We start from the raw sequence: 17,799 nt of genomic DNA, 5'->3' as shown, positions 1-17,799 counted from the left end.
GGAAGTTGAGGATACATCATTCAGTGGACCCACGCACACAGCAGGCTCTGCCTCATATCACTAAAGAGTTAGACCGAAGATTTCGCTCACAGCATTCAGTTGTGGACAGTGTAGGTAATGGACACGAATCTGCAGTTATTAGTTTGTTTTATTTTTGTATTTAGATTTATACTTTGTTTTATAATAGTTTAGCCTTAAACCCCATGGCTTTTTGTGCGGTCAGACTATTATTCTGCAAATACTTGGGAAACAAAGCCAACTGAGTAACACCGGATTGACAACAGGGCATACAGCTGTTGTCTTTTTTTTTCTTTTTGCCGTCGGCCCACCACACACGTTGCATCCCCCACCCATGACCCACATCAGCCCCAACATACGGATTTGGCCGCCCTGCACTTAAACCAATAGAAACAAAATCCGTCCCGGTCCGACGTTTACGTCATTTTCCCGCGACACACGAGAAGCGCATCTGTATGAGCTCCTGATTAGATCGTTTGAACATTATTACACTTTATCAACACATCGTTTTATGAGAAAGGCTCTTTAGAAAAGAAAAATACGTAATCGACCATAGACGCTAATCACTCTTCTTTAGCTAGCTAGTGGCTCCAGTCAGTCCTCGCTGTTCTCTGGACATCGTGCATCACAGTCAGACACGTGTTCTCCGGTCCAGCTGAGCGACAACATACAGCACAAACCCTCTCCGACAGAAGGTAAAAAAGTTCATGCTGATATGATGGTTTTGGTGTAGTAAGAATGCCACATTAAATTTCATTTGTTGCCCATAACCGCTTCTCTGTAGGCAATCGGTGTGAATCTAGCTAGCTAGCTAACGATTCAACCCTAGTAGTGTAGAGTTGCATGCTAATTTAGGATGACGTTAACTAAACAGCTGCAATGAATGAAAAGCTAAACCTGCACTGTCTTTTAAACAAACTCGGTGGTCATGATTTTATGTCATATATGTATGGAGATATATATGTATCTAGCTATGTTCTATCGCCGTCACTCCGGTTTGCTATCTAACGTTAATATCAGACTACCGCGCAAGTACTAGCCAACTGAATGGCCTTTTCTGTTTAATAAGTATCTTTTATGCGATACATTTTAATGCTGTATCAGCACTAGCTACATCAAGTTATTGCTAGCTAGCTAGCTATCTCATTTAGCTAGCTAGCTAACTGTGATTGATCCACAATTGCACGTTTATCCTCCAGGGTAACCGGTTTACTGGACTTTGGTCAATAGTCAGTTAGCGAGTTAGCTAGCTAACAAGTTTAATCTACATAGCTATCTAGCTACCGGGTTAGCAAATGGTAGCTAGCTAGCACCAACTAGCGACTGTCAGTAGTCGCTACAGGTCTAAGCGTGCTATTTACAGTGACCTTGCTCAATTAAACGATAAAGTGGGTCTGTAAGTGTGTATGATGTTACGCCCCAGTTATTAGCATGATGGCATATTTCGTACACTGATCCACTCTTAGCTGGCGCCAGCTATAATACTTACACTGCTTCCATCTTCACTGGACCTGGCGATGAACCGTTAACCTGACACGAGCTCTTCAGCTGTTTTGAAAGAAAACGGCCCAACGGTTTAGAACGCAGCTGTTACTGTCATTTCATACAACAACAAAACACAAAAACAACACGGAGTAAACATGACGGACTAAATGACTCTAAACATGTAGTTGCAGAAAGTGCTTGCATTTGCATTTGGTACAGTGGCGGCTCAGCGGTTAGAGCTCCGGGATATCGATAACAGGGTTGTGGGTTCGATTCCCGGGCTCGGCAAGCTGCCACTGTTGGGCCCTTGAGCAAGGCCCTTTACCCTCTTTGCTCCCCGGGCGCTGGAGTTGGCTGCCCACCGCTCTGTGTGTGTGTGTGTGTGTGTACTCACTGCCCCTAACACGTGTGTGTGTGTGAGTGTGTGTTCACTACCAGATGGGTTAAATGCGGAGGACACATTTCGCTGTACAGTGTACAGTGACAAATACGTGCACCACCTTTACCTTAAAATATGACCTACACACACTTCATATATATATTTAGCTGGTCTACAAGCATGGTCAACTTGATCAACCCTGCTGGTTGACCAGCATCAGTAACATGGTTGATCAGCATGGCCAGCAAGATCAAGCTGGTTCATTGACCAGCATGACCAAAATCAAAAGGGCTGGTTAATCAGTTAGCTTAACCATCACAGACAAGCTCAAAACCAACTTTCATCAGGGATATAAGATTTTTGCATGACAGTAACAGTATATATAATTGCATTAATATCTTTAGAACTCATAATTACTGTCTAATATCTCCATTAGTGTGTGACTTATTTCTTGACATAAAATAGCTTGAGATTGCAAATTGTGACCTAAAAGTCTGAACACTGAGGACACCGATATGCGCAGACCTTTATCACAAGCTGTCTGCTACTCTAATCGTGGGTAATGTTGACACATAGAATATTGATGAGGGTGTTGTGTTGCCTTTGTTTATTCCATGAACAGTTAATCAAGTAATTAGTTGTTTTTTCCCCCCATTTGTCCTGATTGGGAAGGTTTTGATTTCGGATCTGTCAGATTGTCTAATTTAATGTTCTTTCCTGCAGAAAACCCATGAGTTTTGTGGAGTACTCAGAGTTCATCAAGGAAGGAGATGTGGTCATTATCTTCCTTGGTCATGAATCCATGATGCCCATCAAAGTAGAGGCTGGGGCCCAAACCCAGACTCGATATGGAGCTATCCGCCACTCCAGTGACTTAATTGGGCGGCGGTTTGGTTCTAAGGTGACCTGCAGTAAGGGAGGATGGGTGTATGTGCTGCATCCCACTCCTGAGCTGTGGACTGTAAACCTGCCCCACCGAACACAGATCCTCTACAGCACAGACATTGCCAACATCACACTGATGCTGGACCTCAAACCAGGCTCTGTCGTCTGTGAATCAGGTGAGATGGATGGTAATGAACAGTGTTTTTCTCCAATCATGAAACATGGGGTTGTGTGTTATTTGTATGCAGTATGTAGTCAAAAATAGTGGGTATTGTAAAGGATTTTATTTCTCTCAACATTTTACAGGTTCTGTCTCCATAAGTCAAAGCACAATGGAAAAAACGCCCAGTGTAGCATAGTTGAGTTCATGGCTAGCTGCTTGATTTCATTTAGAAAGATCCTCAATAGAACCCTCTGCATGTTTTAGACTTTCCACACTTTATCCGGACAGTCACGATTGTATATAGCTGGAACCTTTACTAAAGAGCTTGTAGAACCATAATTTGCATGTACCATTTGAATGATTTTTGTTGAAGAATGTGAATGAAATGCAGTAAATGGAATTATTTCATTTTGTGCAGAAGATATTCACTCAGTCTAAATAATTACAATTCTCAAAAGAATCCAGCTCATGCAGAAAGTGGCATGCATAGACTGCAAGACAATCAAGTGATGTCTGATTGTTCTAACACAAGGGATTGACGTTGGAGGGTACTGATGGAGGTGACTGATGTGAGGACTATATATCCAAACAGACTTCCACTCTTGTGTGACTGCAGTGTAAAAGCACAGAACTGCTGAGCAGCTTTACGGTACACCAGTGCACTCTCTCCTGCCCACAGAAGTATTGATTGAAAGCGTAAATAGTGCTCAGACTTACAGCGCTGGCCTGAAGTGGTGCATCTCTTTGTGTTCTTTTGTGAACTGCTTAGAAAAAGTATAAGTAGTGAATTCTATGACAGTTAGGTGTTTTAAGTGTGTGTGTGGTTTAATCTTGATCACAAACAGTGTCCTTTCAAGGCTGCATAGTTTCTGATAGATAATAAACATGATATTATAATATTGTAATATAAAAGCACACCCGTATGTCAGAAGTTGTATACTGGCTCATGCCATGTCAGTATTTCTGTGGACTTTTACAGTGCTTGTATACGTAGTTGTCTTTCGAGTGACTGTTAAGCCAACTGTCCTGAAAGTGACTTTGTGATTAAGCTGAGTAAACGTTCAGTGCTTATCAAGGTGTGTACGTAAGTTGGCTAAGCAACCTTCTGACTGTGTTTTTGATAAGAGGGGGTCAAAAGTGTCAAACATGTAGTCCACAGGCTGAGTAGTTCTGATCTTGCCCTGGTCAGACTGGTCAGTGAGAGACTACTAAGCAGTTGGGCAGTGCTCACACTGCTCTCTAAGATGGTAGAGCTCCATCCAATACTTTTGGTATGAGATAGGGTGGTGATCATCTAACATCCTGACTTCACTAATGTTCTTGTCGCTAAATGCACTCAGATCCTCACAGCAAAACTCCAGAATATAGTAGTCTCTGGACAGCACTCCAACAAAAGCCGCTGCTTCACTGGCACACTTTAGCCAAAATGTGCTAATCATATGTAATTCCTTACTAGCAAGCTAATAATGTACTTTCTATAAGCATGTCTTTGTACTTGCTATAAGCCCATTACCGCACAAGTTTGACACCCCTGTGCTAATGCTTACTGAGGCCCTTCTCACAGCATGCTAACAGAGACTACATCACCAGCAGCTGTCTACTTTATCTGAAAGACTCTCCAGGAAGCCAGTGCAGACTGGCATCTTGGGCACATAGAAACGCCTGGGTGTACTTATGATATGGCCACTCCCACAGACTCTCTTGCATCTTGTAGAAAAGAGTGTTTGTTTATTTTTCCTCTTTCCTCTCTCTTCCTGTCTGTTTCACTGAGTGGGAGCCACTCTTACTCTGAATGGATTCATTTAATGGCTGCAGAGCACATACACACCCTCTCAGGGATATGTGGTTCTTAGCTTATTAGATGGATTGGTGTTTTTTTTTCTTGGCTAAATGGTTTTGAAAGGGTTTTGATTTGTATAGAATGCAGTACTGTCTCACACACAATGCCTGGGACTTTTAATATCACTTGAGGACAAGACTGAGTCCAAATTATGTGAATCCAACTAGTTTTTTTTTTGGTTATATTATGAGTGGTAGGCGTTTCTTTCACATCTGCTCCTTTTCCTTTCTCTTGTCCTCACAGGTATCTGTTTTCGTGCTGGTCTCTTATTTCTTTCCTCCGATCTTCTCCTTTAGTCCTGAGCTCAGTTATCCTCTTCCATCTGAATACCAATCTGTAGGCCAAACATTGACCCCATTGTTGCCATGAAAACAAAGCTACAGTGATGTAACACTGCAGGCAGGAGACGTTGCCATGTGTTGTTGTGCATGTCCGTATGTATGTGCTTGTACATGTATGAATATTTTTTTATATATAGTGCCTTGCAAAGTATTCGAACTTTTCAACCTTTTGCCACATTTCAGGCTTCAAACATAAAGATATGAAATTGTAATTTTTTGTGAAGAATCAACAACAAGTGGGACACAATCGTGAAGTGGAACGAAATTTATTGGATATTTTAAACTTTTATTAGAAATAAAAAACTGAAAAGTGGGGCGTACTTGTTTGAGCTGAAAGTTTAGAGGGACGGCCGGGTCTTGGTAGATTTGCAGTGGTCTGATACTCCTTCCATTTCAATATGATCGATTGCACAGTGCTCCTTGAGATGTTTAAAGCTTGGGAAATCTTTTTGTATCCAAATCCGGCTTCAAACTTCTCCACAACAGTATCTCTGACCTGCCTGGTGTGTTTCTTGGTCTTCATGATGCTCTCTAAGACTATCACAGAGCAGGTGCATTTATACGAAGACTTGATTACGCACAGGTGGATTCTATTTATCATCATCAGTCAACATTGGATCATTCAGAGATCCTCACTGAACTTCTGGAGTGAGGTTGCAGCACTGAAGGTGAAAGGAGCTGAATAATATTGCACGCCCCACTTTTCAGTTTTTTATTTCTAAAGAAAGTTTAAAATATCCAATACATTTCGTTCCACTTCATGATTGTGTCCCACTTGTTGTTGATTCTTAACAAAAAATTACAATTTCATATCTTTATGTTTGAAGCCTGAAATGTCTGAAAAGGCACTTTTGCACACACGTGTGTTTGTGTGTGTGTGGGTGGGTGTGTGTGCGTGCGCTTTCCAGAATAAAGGTATAAGATGTACATGTGCTTAAAAAGTTTGATTGGACAATCAGACCATTTAATTAAGGATTTTCTGTTTTTGCATGTGAATGTGTGTTTGAGACAGGTACAGGCAGCGGCTCGCTCTCCCACGCTATTCTCCGCACCATTGCCCCCAGCGGCCACCTGCACACAGTGGAGTTCCATGCCCAAAGGGCGGAGAAGGCTGCTCAGGAGTTCAGAGACCACAAAGTGGGCCATCTGGTGACCGTCCGAAACCAGGACGTGTGTAAAGAGGGTTTTGGAGTTGTGGGTGTAGCAGACGCCGTCTTTTTGGACATCCCCTCTCCGTGGGAGGCCATCACACATGCCAAGAAAGCCTTCAAACGCAAGGGTAGGTATGCGTGTGAATGGGCAGGGGTGCATTTCTTTTTGTTCCCATTTGTTACCATAGATCTGCTTTATTTTTCCATGCCTCATAGGACAAGATTTCACTAGAACAGTAACCAGTGTTTTCAAAATCTAGTGGATTCAGAATGTAGTCCTTAACACCGGTGATTATCAAGTTTACTTATGCCCTGTGCATCTCATGTCCCTTTCTATAATTGTTATTCTATTATTTAGGACCCATTAAACAATAATACAGAGTCAGCCATTCTTTTATTCTCTGTTATATTTACCAATGGGATTGCGTGGAAACCTCCCCTTGGAATCATTGCTTCTGCCTCACTTGACTAGAACAAACATGAATACAGTGTGTGAAAATGTTGAATACTACAGCTATCACACAGAGTAGTATATCAAAGCAAATTTATTTGAATAACGCTTTTTACAACTGGTGTTGTCACAAATCAGCTTTACACAATCAGTAATTAGTTAAAAGACAAGAAATCAACAGCACAAGAAGACATGGAAAACTTAAAACAAGAATAGGTGTACAATAATAAAGATTTATTCTTGTACACCTAAAATATGTGCATTTTTTTTCTGCAACATTTTAGCCAGGCTTTGGTTTTGCTCATTTTAACCACACTATTGTTTTTCTTGTGTATTTTCAGGTTCCTCTGGTTTCTCACGTTACATTGAATAGATTTTAAAAGAAATACGGAAATGTAGACAGAATTCTCCTAACTGATATCAGCTGATGAGATTTTATATTTATATTTTAAATGTTGTTTTATACTTTATTCTGCACAATGCATAATGTTAACTTTAACAGTATTTTAGTGCTAGATGCTAGATCAGTTATCAGCTGTAAATTGTGAAATCATTATCATGGTCAGGTATCTTAAACTAGCAGAAACTTTCAGTCTGATGGGTGGGCTTTGGTTTCTGAAACATGTACTAATGTCTTATTCACATATGCAAGATTAGGTTTGTTTTTAATGTTTTAGATTCAAATATTCCACTGCAGCCTAAAAGTGATATTTAAAAGGCCATTAACTGTCAGTGGAGTATGTGGTTGAACGGGCAGGGTTTCGCAGTGTGTTTTGTGGGTGCTCACAGATGAACAGCTTTCTGCAGAAACGGAGAGTACCTGAGCATGCAATCTTTTCTGTAGGTCTGAGCAGCTTCATGCCCTGCAGGCAGGTCTGAACGTGTCTCCAAAGCAGTTGGGGGTCGGAGATTTAAAGTGTGTGCATGTTATTGCTGTCCTGGGAGTCCGGTTTTAAGAATAAATGAAAAATAAACAGCCGTTGGTTAATGTTCTTAGTCAAGCCTTCCTTGGAGAATGAGAGTGAGGGGAAGGCAGTGTGTTGTTGGTCATCCTTGAATCTTGGCCATATTTCAGTAAATAGCTGGTCAATAAGCAAATGTAAAAGTTAGATCTGAGTGCAGCTTGCAATGCTGCAGACTCTTACGTCCATGTTCTTTCTCGCTCGTTTGCTCGCTCGCTCTCTCACACAGGCGCACAGGCCACGACTGTGCTTGCAGGCTTTTGACCATAAAGGGATGGACTGTGAGGGTAGGAGATACTTTCAGAGTATACCTTCCTTTGCTTTCCAGTCTCTCTCTCTCTCGCACACTCTCTCTCTCATCATAAGATCTCATCTAACTAGTGTCTAGTGTGTGCATGAAGCTTTGTTCAGCCTGAGATCAGATGTTCTTAACTGTCCAATGTTTCTAACGATCCAGAGATGAATGCATGGCATGTTATAGATGCAACAGCCCTGCAATTCCTCAGTCTCCTGCACACACACACTCTCTTTCATTATGGGCTATGGCTAACTCAATTTTACTATTTGGGGAGTAAGCTGGATTCCCGCACTGTCCTCTCTCCTAGCATTCTGTTGCCAGGAAACCTGTTGGCCATGGTTGCTGGGAGACCTTGAGTCTGTGTTTATGACTGCGTTTGGAGGGAATGGCCTTATTTGTCAGTGGAATGTTTATCAGAGCATACTTTGACCTCTCTCTCGTCCTCTCGCTCTTGCGCTCTTTCACTCTGCCCTCATTCTTTCTTATTACCGTAATAGAGTATTATTCCTCATACCTCGTGCAGCTTTGACCACTTATTAGTTCTTGAGGAACATGAAAGTTACACATTTTTAAGAATTCACTCCATCGCGAGAGCATTATTCCTTCTTTTGTAAGTTGCAAGTTGCATTGTCTGCATAAACGTAACACGGGGCACGTCACCTCTGAGAAGCATAGGCTTACAGTCTGGTATAGTGAACAGTTTAATGGTCTCTTGTCTTAAACGTCTTAAACTCTGCGCAACCACCAGTGGTTCCTGCCTTTTCCCCACTGTTCTAACTTAGGAACACTCCAGCCAGTTTGCTTTGCTTTGCATGTAGTCACGGATTAGTAATCCTTAGGGTGTAATAAGTCATAAGGGGTTAATAAAATCTGTGTCTTCACCACATTGCTCATAACAATTAGGAAACAAACTTGCAGCATGTGAACTACATACACTCACATCAACCTCAGGTGTGTTTCTGTGTCAGGTCTGAAGAGGTCATGCTGGCTCAGTGTACTGGACAACTGCTGTGCTGGCTGCTGTGGTGTCATTCAGGGGAAGTTGTTTTTCAGTAGTTAGCAAGTCTGCATGTGTGCACCTGAGGAGGAATAGACACACGTGAATATGCACCTATTTTAGAACGTAATGCAGTTCCAGTGTAATGTTTTCTTGGTGCCCAAAATCCCTGCCAGCGCCCCTGCATACAAACACATAAACTACTGACTTCCTACTTGTAGAGTCAAATAGGGTTAAATGTATCTAAGAAAAAAAAGTCAGAATGGAACAGGGAGGTAAATTGCATAACATCACCCTCCTACCTCACTCCATAGCACTAGCTGTTGATCTGACACGTCCTTCAGTTGTCAGCTTATCTGAAGCTGTGTCATTGGGAACTGTCAGATGTCAAACTTCAGTCTTTTATGCCGTCTATTGATAAGAAACCGGAATGGTGGTGTGCTAATTTAATCAGTTTGTTCCTCATTCATGATCCAGTGCAGTGGTTTATGGTCAGAACTATACACAGGTGAATTACACACAATTTGTAAAGCAAACCATGATACTTCTATAATGTTGTTCGCATTAGTGTGCTACTGGTACAGTGTTAGCCATGTTGTGCTCTTTGAGATCGGTTTCTGAATTTGTTTCAGTATTATGTTCATTCATGTTTGCACAGGCTACCGTGTACTCTCCATACAACTGCATGCGCTGAACCTCAACGTCTGTACTGGGACTGTTCTGCCATTACACTTCAATATTATTTATTTGCCTTTTAATAAGAAATGTTAGCTCAATGCACAACAAATGGTCTCCTGCACATGTCTCTAATACACACCCCCTTGCTCTAATGACGTTTCAATTCTGTCAGGTAAGAATTACACCAGTTTTTTGAGGTTCGGAACATTTTAGCCCATTTGTCCACTAACGTGCTTTATTCCCAAGCAGAACAACACATTTCAGTATAACAGCCGTAAGGTCTTCTCGAGATATAAATCTGTGTGTAATATTTTAGTGGGCATGATGAAACACTGGGACACTCCAGGGACAGTCCAGCAATATCACCTAAATTCCATTTGGCACATGAGGGGCTCCCAGTCTGAGGTACAGTGGGCTAAAATGGACAGGAACTCAGTAGACTGGTGTACTTCTTTCTTGACAGGCTTGTCAAATCACAAAGTATTAGAGAAAATTGATTTGAGATTTCCAGTAAGCGTTGTACTGCACAGATTCTTTCATTGTACATTAATATTTGGTACTCTGGCTTTCAGAGAGATTATGGGGTCTAAGGCTTTTTGGTACAAAGTTTTGTTTGTTTTACCTGTGTGTTTGTCAGGTAAATCAGGGTGCCTTAACCTGCCTGCACTGTTATTTAAAAGAAACCTTCAATACTTTTTGAGTGAGTCCACTAGGCAAATAGTCACTTGTATTGTCTAGCTGGTTTCTGCTGTGTTTGTGTTTTGGGATCGTCCACTTGTTTGTGTAACACATCTACACCTTCCTCCTCCACCAATGCTTTCACTTTAGACTGCACTTTTAAGAGTTTACACTGTCCTTCTGCAAGAGTTGCACTTGCACTCTGGAACTCCAACAGGCATATCAGCAAAAAAGCTGGTCTACAGACGTTTGTTGACATTGCTGTCTTTTACTCTTGAGCATTTGAGCTGGATTAAAAGTTAATGAAGTGTCTTGATCCTGCTCAAAAAGAGGCTTTCATTACATGCAAACATTCTTATACTGTGCCGCTGGGTATAGTTGGATTCTTTTTTGGCATTTTTGGGTATCTGTACAAATGTTTTTGCAACAGAGTAGCCGCATCTAAAACCAGACCCATATCAGTTGAGGAATTTTGTTACAAATACCTCATTTTAGTTCCATTCAGTGAGATAAGAGAGAATGAAATTACATAATTTGAGCTTTATTGAGGGGTGGCTTAAATGAGCCGAACATCCTGATCCTTTTTTGTTTTTGTTTTTTTCCCTCTTCATCCACCCATCCACTTAACTGGAAGCAATCTTTGAAAGCATCTTTTGGCAGTATGCGTGGTCAGGTGGGCTGAGGCTTTTCTTTGAGGTCAGTTTTATAGCTTTCTATTCTTAACACTGTCTTTTGTCTGCACAGGGGGTCGTCTGTGTTCATTTTCACCATGTATAGAGCAAGTCCAGAGGACATGCGAGACACTGCTGGAGCAAGGCTTTCAGGAAATCTGCACTCTAGAAGTTCTTCAGAGGGTGCACGACGTCCGCTCAGTCACTCTGCCTTTACCTGACTTTGGGCCGGAGAATGGAGGTGTGGAGAGTGGCAAAATGACCACTGACCCGGCTTCAGAGGACGTCAGACCTGCGGCAAACTCTGGCTACCTCTCAGTAAACTGCCGGACTGCCACACCCCCTCGTGAGATGGCTGGGCACACCGGGTACCTCACCTTTGCTACCAAACCACGGGGCTAGAAATTGCCAAGGTTTGTAAGGGTGTTCCTGAACACTCTGAAAAGTGACGCAGGAAGTAGCACTGTACTGCTGCCCTCTGACAGACTCCCGTATGGCACAAGAACACACCCTTGGCAGTACTTACACTTGCCTGGTGGTATTGGTCATATTTAATTTAGGATATCTGAGGAGGTTTTTAGTAATCAATCAGAGTTGGGCAAACGCAGGTGTTTGCCAAATGAGTGGAAGGTGAGCTAGATAAGGGTTCATCCTCCTTAATGCTTCAGTCTTTGTTTTACTTTTTGAGCATGGCAGTGCCTTTTAGTTTTGTCAATATTTTGTTACAATAAATGTAAAAAAAAAAAACTATGATTTTCAGTCTTATTTATTGTTTCCTTTCAGTGTGTGTTCCAACAAAGCAATTTTAAAAGCCCACAATGTCTTAGTCATGAATTTTTTTGTGATGGTAATGGATGCAGAATAATACAGAGAAATTATTATTCAGTGCTGACAATGGTGCCCATTTACACGTAGTACTGAATTTCTATGTTGGAAGTGTCTCAAACTCTCAAACAAGTTCTTTGCACAAAGGTCTTAGTATCGAGAAGGAAGTGTGGTGCAGTCATGTAATTATCTCAAGCAACATTATAAGCATTTTTTCCTCACCAGCTCAAACCCCCACCTCCCCCATTTGCATTCGGGTGATTTGCGACAGTCTAGTTATGCCTGTAGACCATAAAAGGTAGTGCTCTGCACTCTGATACTGAACAGGACAGATGCTCTGTATAGGTTTCCATTGCTGCCGGATGCACTTTCCTTCTTATTTTCCTTTTGATCTCGTGTTCTCTCTACGTTTCTACATCTCTAATTTCTTATTTTTTCCTGTATGACATACCATTTAGGACACCCAAACGGTATCAATTGTGTAAATGTATTGTGTTCACTCTTAGTCCAATCTCTAAAGGCCACTAATTTCACAAACCAGGGACATTATGTAATATCTGGACCTGTATGCATAGAAGGTCAGTTGCCCATATATAGCAAATGTGACTAAAAGGGACTTGGTAAATAAGAGGGTGGTGAGCAGCTGATGTAACAGTTGGATTAGTCTGCTTGTTTGTGTTATTTTAAGCCTGCTGTTCCCTGGTTTAAAAGAGAAGGGATAGGCTGTGAGATGAGAATAGAGATGAGAAAGGTGGTCCTTATGTGTCTGGCACTTCTCCACTCAGGCCTGAGGGTCTAAGCTGCTGCACAAGTAGCCAGAATAGCTGTTCTTAGCCCCTGCAAATCCACACACACCTTAAGCAGCTTCCCTTCAGGACCTCAGGTCCTCAGTATATCAATGTGCCAAGCTGCAGTGTTTCACTACACGAGACTAAACAGCACGTGACCTGGTGAACTGAGGGGAAAAAACATGAGTATGTATTAAGGAGAAAAAAGGGGACTATGAAGGCTAAGAGCAAATAACTACAAATAACGCACCACTAGTAGTACAGCAATGCTCCAGGTACGTCATCGTAACTTTCAGTTATTAAGTAGAAAGCACCTCATGAACCTTGCTTATAGCTCACTCCTGTTTAGCTGACTGATCCAACTCTCACAAACATGTTGGGTGGAAATCTGCCATATAGTGGCATAATTAATGTTACACTTGAAGACTGGTAAAGGTTCTCCTCGAAGCCTCTTACTACTGTGCATGTTTGCCTGGAAGATTTAATTAAAAGTGGCGAAAAGGTGCTGAGCTGGATGCAGTTAGAGGACTTGCTAGATCAGTTTATTTATCAGACAACTACATCTTTTTTTCTGAATAACACGTTTGACAAACCGTGTTACTTTGGAATTGATGACAATCTCAACTTCCCTTTTTAGGATGCTGTTAAATTATTTAACCCCTTGCTCTGTCTTTTATTGCACTCAAAGGATTACTATTCGGTAAATGCATGCAAAGCAATACAAACAGACAGAGTTGTTCCTAAGGTATACCAGTGGGGTTGGGGGAACCTTTTCCAAATTTCTGAGCGAGAAAAAAATTTAAAAGGGCTGGACACAAAATGCCTCATTCTAGAAAAATATTTTCAATGCTTTAAAATTATTAGATGAAATGGTTACAGAAAATTGTTACACAATAGTTTACATTTACCACCAATTTACCTGTATCAGTGTTACACAAACTCAAAAGACCAATACAGGTTCACTGATCATTTTGAATAGCAAATAAAATGGATGCAACACGCCACTGGAAAAAGAAAAATACTGTTACTGTATTATGCAGAAATGACTTCGAAATGACTTAAAATACATGGTCAAACCAGCCCTTAAGGCTGTATTTCAGTCCACATTTTTGTCTCTATCAGCACCTGACACGTTGGGACCATTTGTGGGGCTCTGAGAATCAGATTGACAACCACAGCCTTTGCTTATAACAGGTGTTTCTGCTCTGTGCATTTTATTGTTCTCCCTGCACCCAACACACCTGATCCAACTTATCAGCTAACTTACAAGCCCTCCCATAGTTGGAGTAAATGAGTTGGAGCAGGAAAAGACTGAAATGTGAAGGACAGTAGTGCCCCTGGAGCCAGGGCAGGAATGTGTGGATTACAGTATAGTTGTAATCTTTACATGAATTAATGCCTACAGAAACATTCACCCACACCCAATCCAAATATTCAACTCAAATCAGTTGGAAAAGTTTGGGAAGCTGAACGCTGGCTAAGCAGCAAAACTGGTGCTTCATATCTGTGACCTTGCATGCCCTTGTTACAGTCAATGTCAGGAAAGATGCTTACAGCCACAGTTAAGTGCTTACCGATAGCCATTAGCTAAATACAGACATTCCCTCACATGCGCATGCGTACACACACACACTCTGTTTGCACTCCAAGTTAACCCCTCTTAATCCTGAAGAGGAGGCGAGGAGAAAAAAGTAGCACTGATGAGCTTAATGAAGCAAAGCAGGCTTCTACTGTTGGTAAGTTCGGTTAGTAAAGCCCTTATGGAAGCTCCATTTGGCGCTGGAGAGCACCTGGCTGTACTGATAGGCCCACTAACCACCCCAGTGTCCCCTCCTGACCCCACAGCACCATGAGCCTTGACCTTCCCTATAGTTTTTCCAAACCGAGGCCTGACATGCTTACTTTATTGTAAATTTAGAAGGGGAGTAATGCCAGCGCCAACAGTTGATTGACGGATGGTCACTGGTGAAGCGTGCATTCGGACAAAGATATTTGCATATCTTGTGTAACGGCCATGTTGATTCTGGCCTTTTGTCCTTGCTCACGGTTGAGGACGGAATATTATCGCTTGTTCTTGGAATCTTTTTGCACATGGATCATGTGGGAGTTGTCTGGGGTCTATTTTGGAGGGTACAGTGTAGTCACTGTGGGAACATGTAGTTAAAGAGAAAGAGTAGAATCACATTTTCCCATACATGGGTGCGTTTAAAGGAGGGGCAAGAGTGAGTAAGTGTCTTGCTCAAAAAACCTTAGTCTAAAGATTAGTCACTAAAACACTGCTGCAAAAATAAAGAGAAACTAGTGTTTGCATTGTTGTGGAAGAGAGTTGGTAACAAATCAATACTTAGAATTCCATCTGAATGCCTTAATGCTTTTAGGTTAGCTTTCATAGCATGCTAATGGCCTGTTCTTCATTATGGCTTTCAGCTCTCTGGTTTAGTGGACTCCAGTCTCCCTTCCTCTTCTCTAATGAAAACCAGAGTTTGCATCTGAGTCACTGGTTTTATGGAGAAGGATCTGGAATGTTTCACTCAATCATGGGGTTTCCCTTGTGCAGAGAGGATCACATGACACAAACACACTGCACATTTCTGTTCTGTCTGCTGTTCGGGATCTCTCCTGAACATTCTGTCAGAGCTCTAAGGCATGTGTTCTCGCTCCTTGAAGGAGAAAGAGAAACGAGACACTGTTCATTACCAGTCTTAACAACAGACTGGTTCGTGGAGGACTGGTGCCTGTGTAGGTGGGAGAAAGGACAGTTTATAAATCCCAAGAACTACAGTTTCAAACAGATACCTCATCTTCACTCTCACATCTATAATTTGTGGCCTACACATTAGTGCTTCTCTTCAAGCACTACCTTCAGAGGGCCTCTTTTTGTTACTTCCCCTGTATCTTCATAGGTTTAACTTTGTTCCAATTCCCTTTCACCTCTTTTCTCTTCGCCTCCCACTTTCCAATCAATGTCCCACTGAGAATCTCCATTTCAAAGGCTGTATAGTCCAGAACTAGACTTAATCCTTGTCCAGAAAATGACCCACATTTTGTGTAATGCCTGATAATTTAGCTTCACAGTTTACATGTTAATGGTTGGTCAGACACATCCATTACTATTATTATCTTATCTATAACGTTGGTCAAAAAAGGCTTAGGTGCTCCACTATTTAAGAGGAGTTTTTAGTGCGCACCAAATATTTCCTTTAATCCAATAAACCAACCTGAACTAACCTGCTCTGTAGAAATTCTAATTCATGCTTCAGTTCAAAAATTATTTTGGTGGCCCTAATTTGAACTGTACTCTGATTTTATTGGCTAGTTTACATCCATGCAATGGTTCAGAAAAGACAAAGCACTGTAACAAAAATGTAAGAATACCAGAAAATGCTGCTGTCTTCTCAGTGTCCTCTAACTTCTTCTAGGTTAACTTTTAGCCTAGCACCCACTTGCTCCTTTGGCTCACCACCCAAATGCCTACCATGGCACTCCTCTGGTCTGTGGCTGTTGCGTTTAACTTCAAAAGATTAATGCTAATATAATGAGTCAAGACGTATGCAGTAACGTTGGGGTTTTGGAATTGGCTTGTTTTACAGCTCTGTTTTGGTTAGGTCAGATTTTCTGAACAGACAGCTGAACAGTGTTTGAGGTTTACAGTACGTCATTTCATTATTCAATGGCGTCAAGATACAATTTTCCTTTCTAGTGCACCATCACTGACACAGGAATTCTATTGCATTGGTAACCATTTCCAGTGCTAAGTGTCAACTAGCCGATTGTAAAGCTTCACTGCATTGGTCTGTGTAATAGTGGATATGTGTTCACTGGAGTGATGGTGCTCAATCTAATACTTTTGGGATGACTTCACGATCTAGCACTACATCATAACCTGATCTCATAAATTATGATTGAAAGTCCCCACAGAAAAAGCTGAGACTATTACTGCAGCCAACGTAGACAAACACCTTACTACCGGAATGAGCTATTGTCTTAAAACGTTTGGACATACAGTGTGGCATAAATGTTTGTTGATTTCACACTATTAGTCTTAACATGCTTAATCCAATAAATACAACATCATCTTTTTTCAAAATATTAAAGTCAGAAATTATATATATATTATATATATAATTATATATATATATATATATATATATATATATATACACACACACACACACCTTTTTTTCTGACATAGAAAACAAAACGTGATTTGACCAGTGGTGCCAAAATATATACAACTGTACATAATTGATAACAGCCTAGCAAATCACATAGCACTGCAATGTGTTTACTGACGCCACTGGCACATTCAAGACCTGTGTATAAATACTGTAACCCCTGCCACTACTGCTGCTCTAGGCCACATTTTGCTCCGTTACATTGTGCTCATACAGTAACATTTTACAACATTTCCTCCTTACGTCAGCCTGCTACTTATTGTTTTATTAGAACTCTTAATGTATAAAGATTAAGGCACAGTCACTACAGCCTGGGGTGGAGGAAATATTCAGGCCTCAGACCATATCTGTACTTACATGCGTGGAGTGCACTTTGTGCCCTTTGTGATTTCTTTCCCACTTTGGGTTGTATTTGACATTCACTGTTTTGCCGTAGTAACAAACTACTTGTAGTCACTCAGTAAATGTACCGGAATGTACCAGTGTTAAAATGCCCCAGCACTGGAGAAGCACATGTTGCACTCTTTCAGAGATGAATGTAAACATGTCAAACAAACATTCATCACTAAAACTCACACACTGCTCTCTTCAGGAGAAATAAAACATGGGGTTAAAAGAAAATAGGAATACGGTAAAAGTGAATATGAATGGGTTTGTGGTTGATAGTTTTTCTCCTCCTCATTAATGCTTTGTCCTTTCATTCTCACAAACATCCACGTGATGGGTAGAGGGTCAGCTGAGAGAGTGTTGAGGGAGGGGGCAGTGGACGACAAGATGAAGGGATAGCACAACTGAGAGAAGGACAGGCCTTTTGTTATCTGCCCTGAGAATGTCACATTCACTCCAGATTTGGAGTGCTGCCCAACTGCCAAGCAACAAGCCAGCACACTGGTGGAAGTTGCCCCAGTGCTACCCCTTTTACCCACTACAAGCCGAGCCTTTGTAATTCAGATGATTAAACGTTTGAGCTGGGAAAAGTTCATATCTGATATCACGTAGGCCTGAAAGCATTAG

The 17,799-nt window shown here is 41.4% G+C and overlaps 1 protein-coding gene across 1 annotated transcript; it reads left to right on the top strand.

Annotated features, from left to right (window-relative positions):
• The first annotated feature begins 331 nt into the window (after positions 1-331).
• Positions 332-11,738, top strand: trmt61a (tRNA methyltransferase 61A). Its single transcript, XM_072677931.1, has 4 exons — positions 332-713; positions 2,606-2,943; positions 6,124-6,390; positions 11,071-11,738. The coding sequence occupies exons 2-4, from the start codon at positions 2,613-2,615 to the stop codon at positions 11,397-11,399; spliced, it is 927 nt and encodes a 308-aa protein (XP_072534032.1). The 5' UTR covers positions 332-713; positions 2,606-2,612; the 3' UTR covers positions 11,400-11,738.
• Positions 11,739-17,799: the final 6,061 nt, after the last annotated feature.

The sequence above is a fragment of the Salminus brasiliensis genome, chromosome 4 (genome assembly GCF_030463535.1).
Source record: "Salminus brasiliensis chromosome 4, fSalBra1.hap2, whole genome shotgun sequence".
NCBI lineage: Eukaryota > Metazoa > Chordata > Actinopteri > Characiformes > Bryconidae > Salminus > Salminus brasiliensis.
The sequence above is the reverse complement of the archived record's forward strand: the minus strand, read 5'-3'. Positions and strand labels throughout refer to the sequence as shown.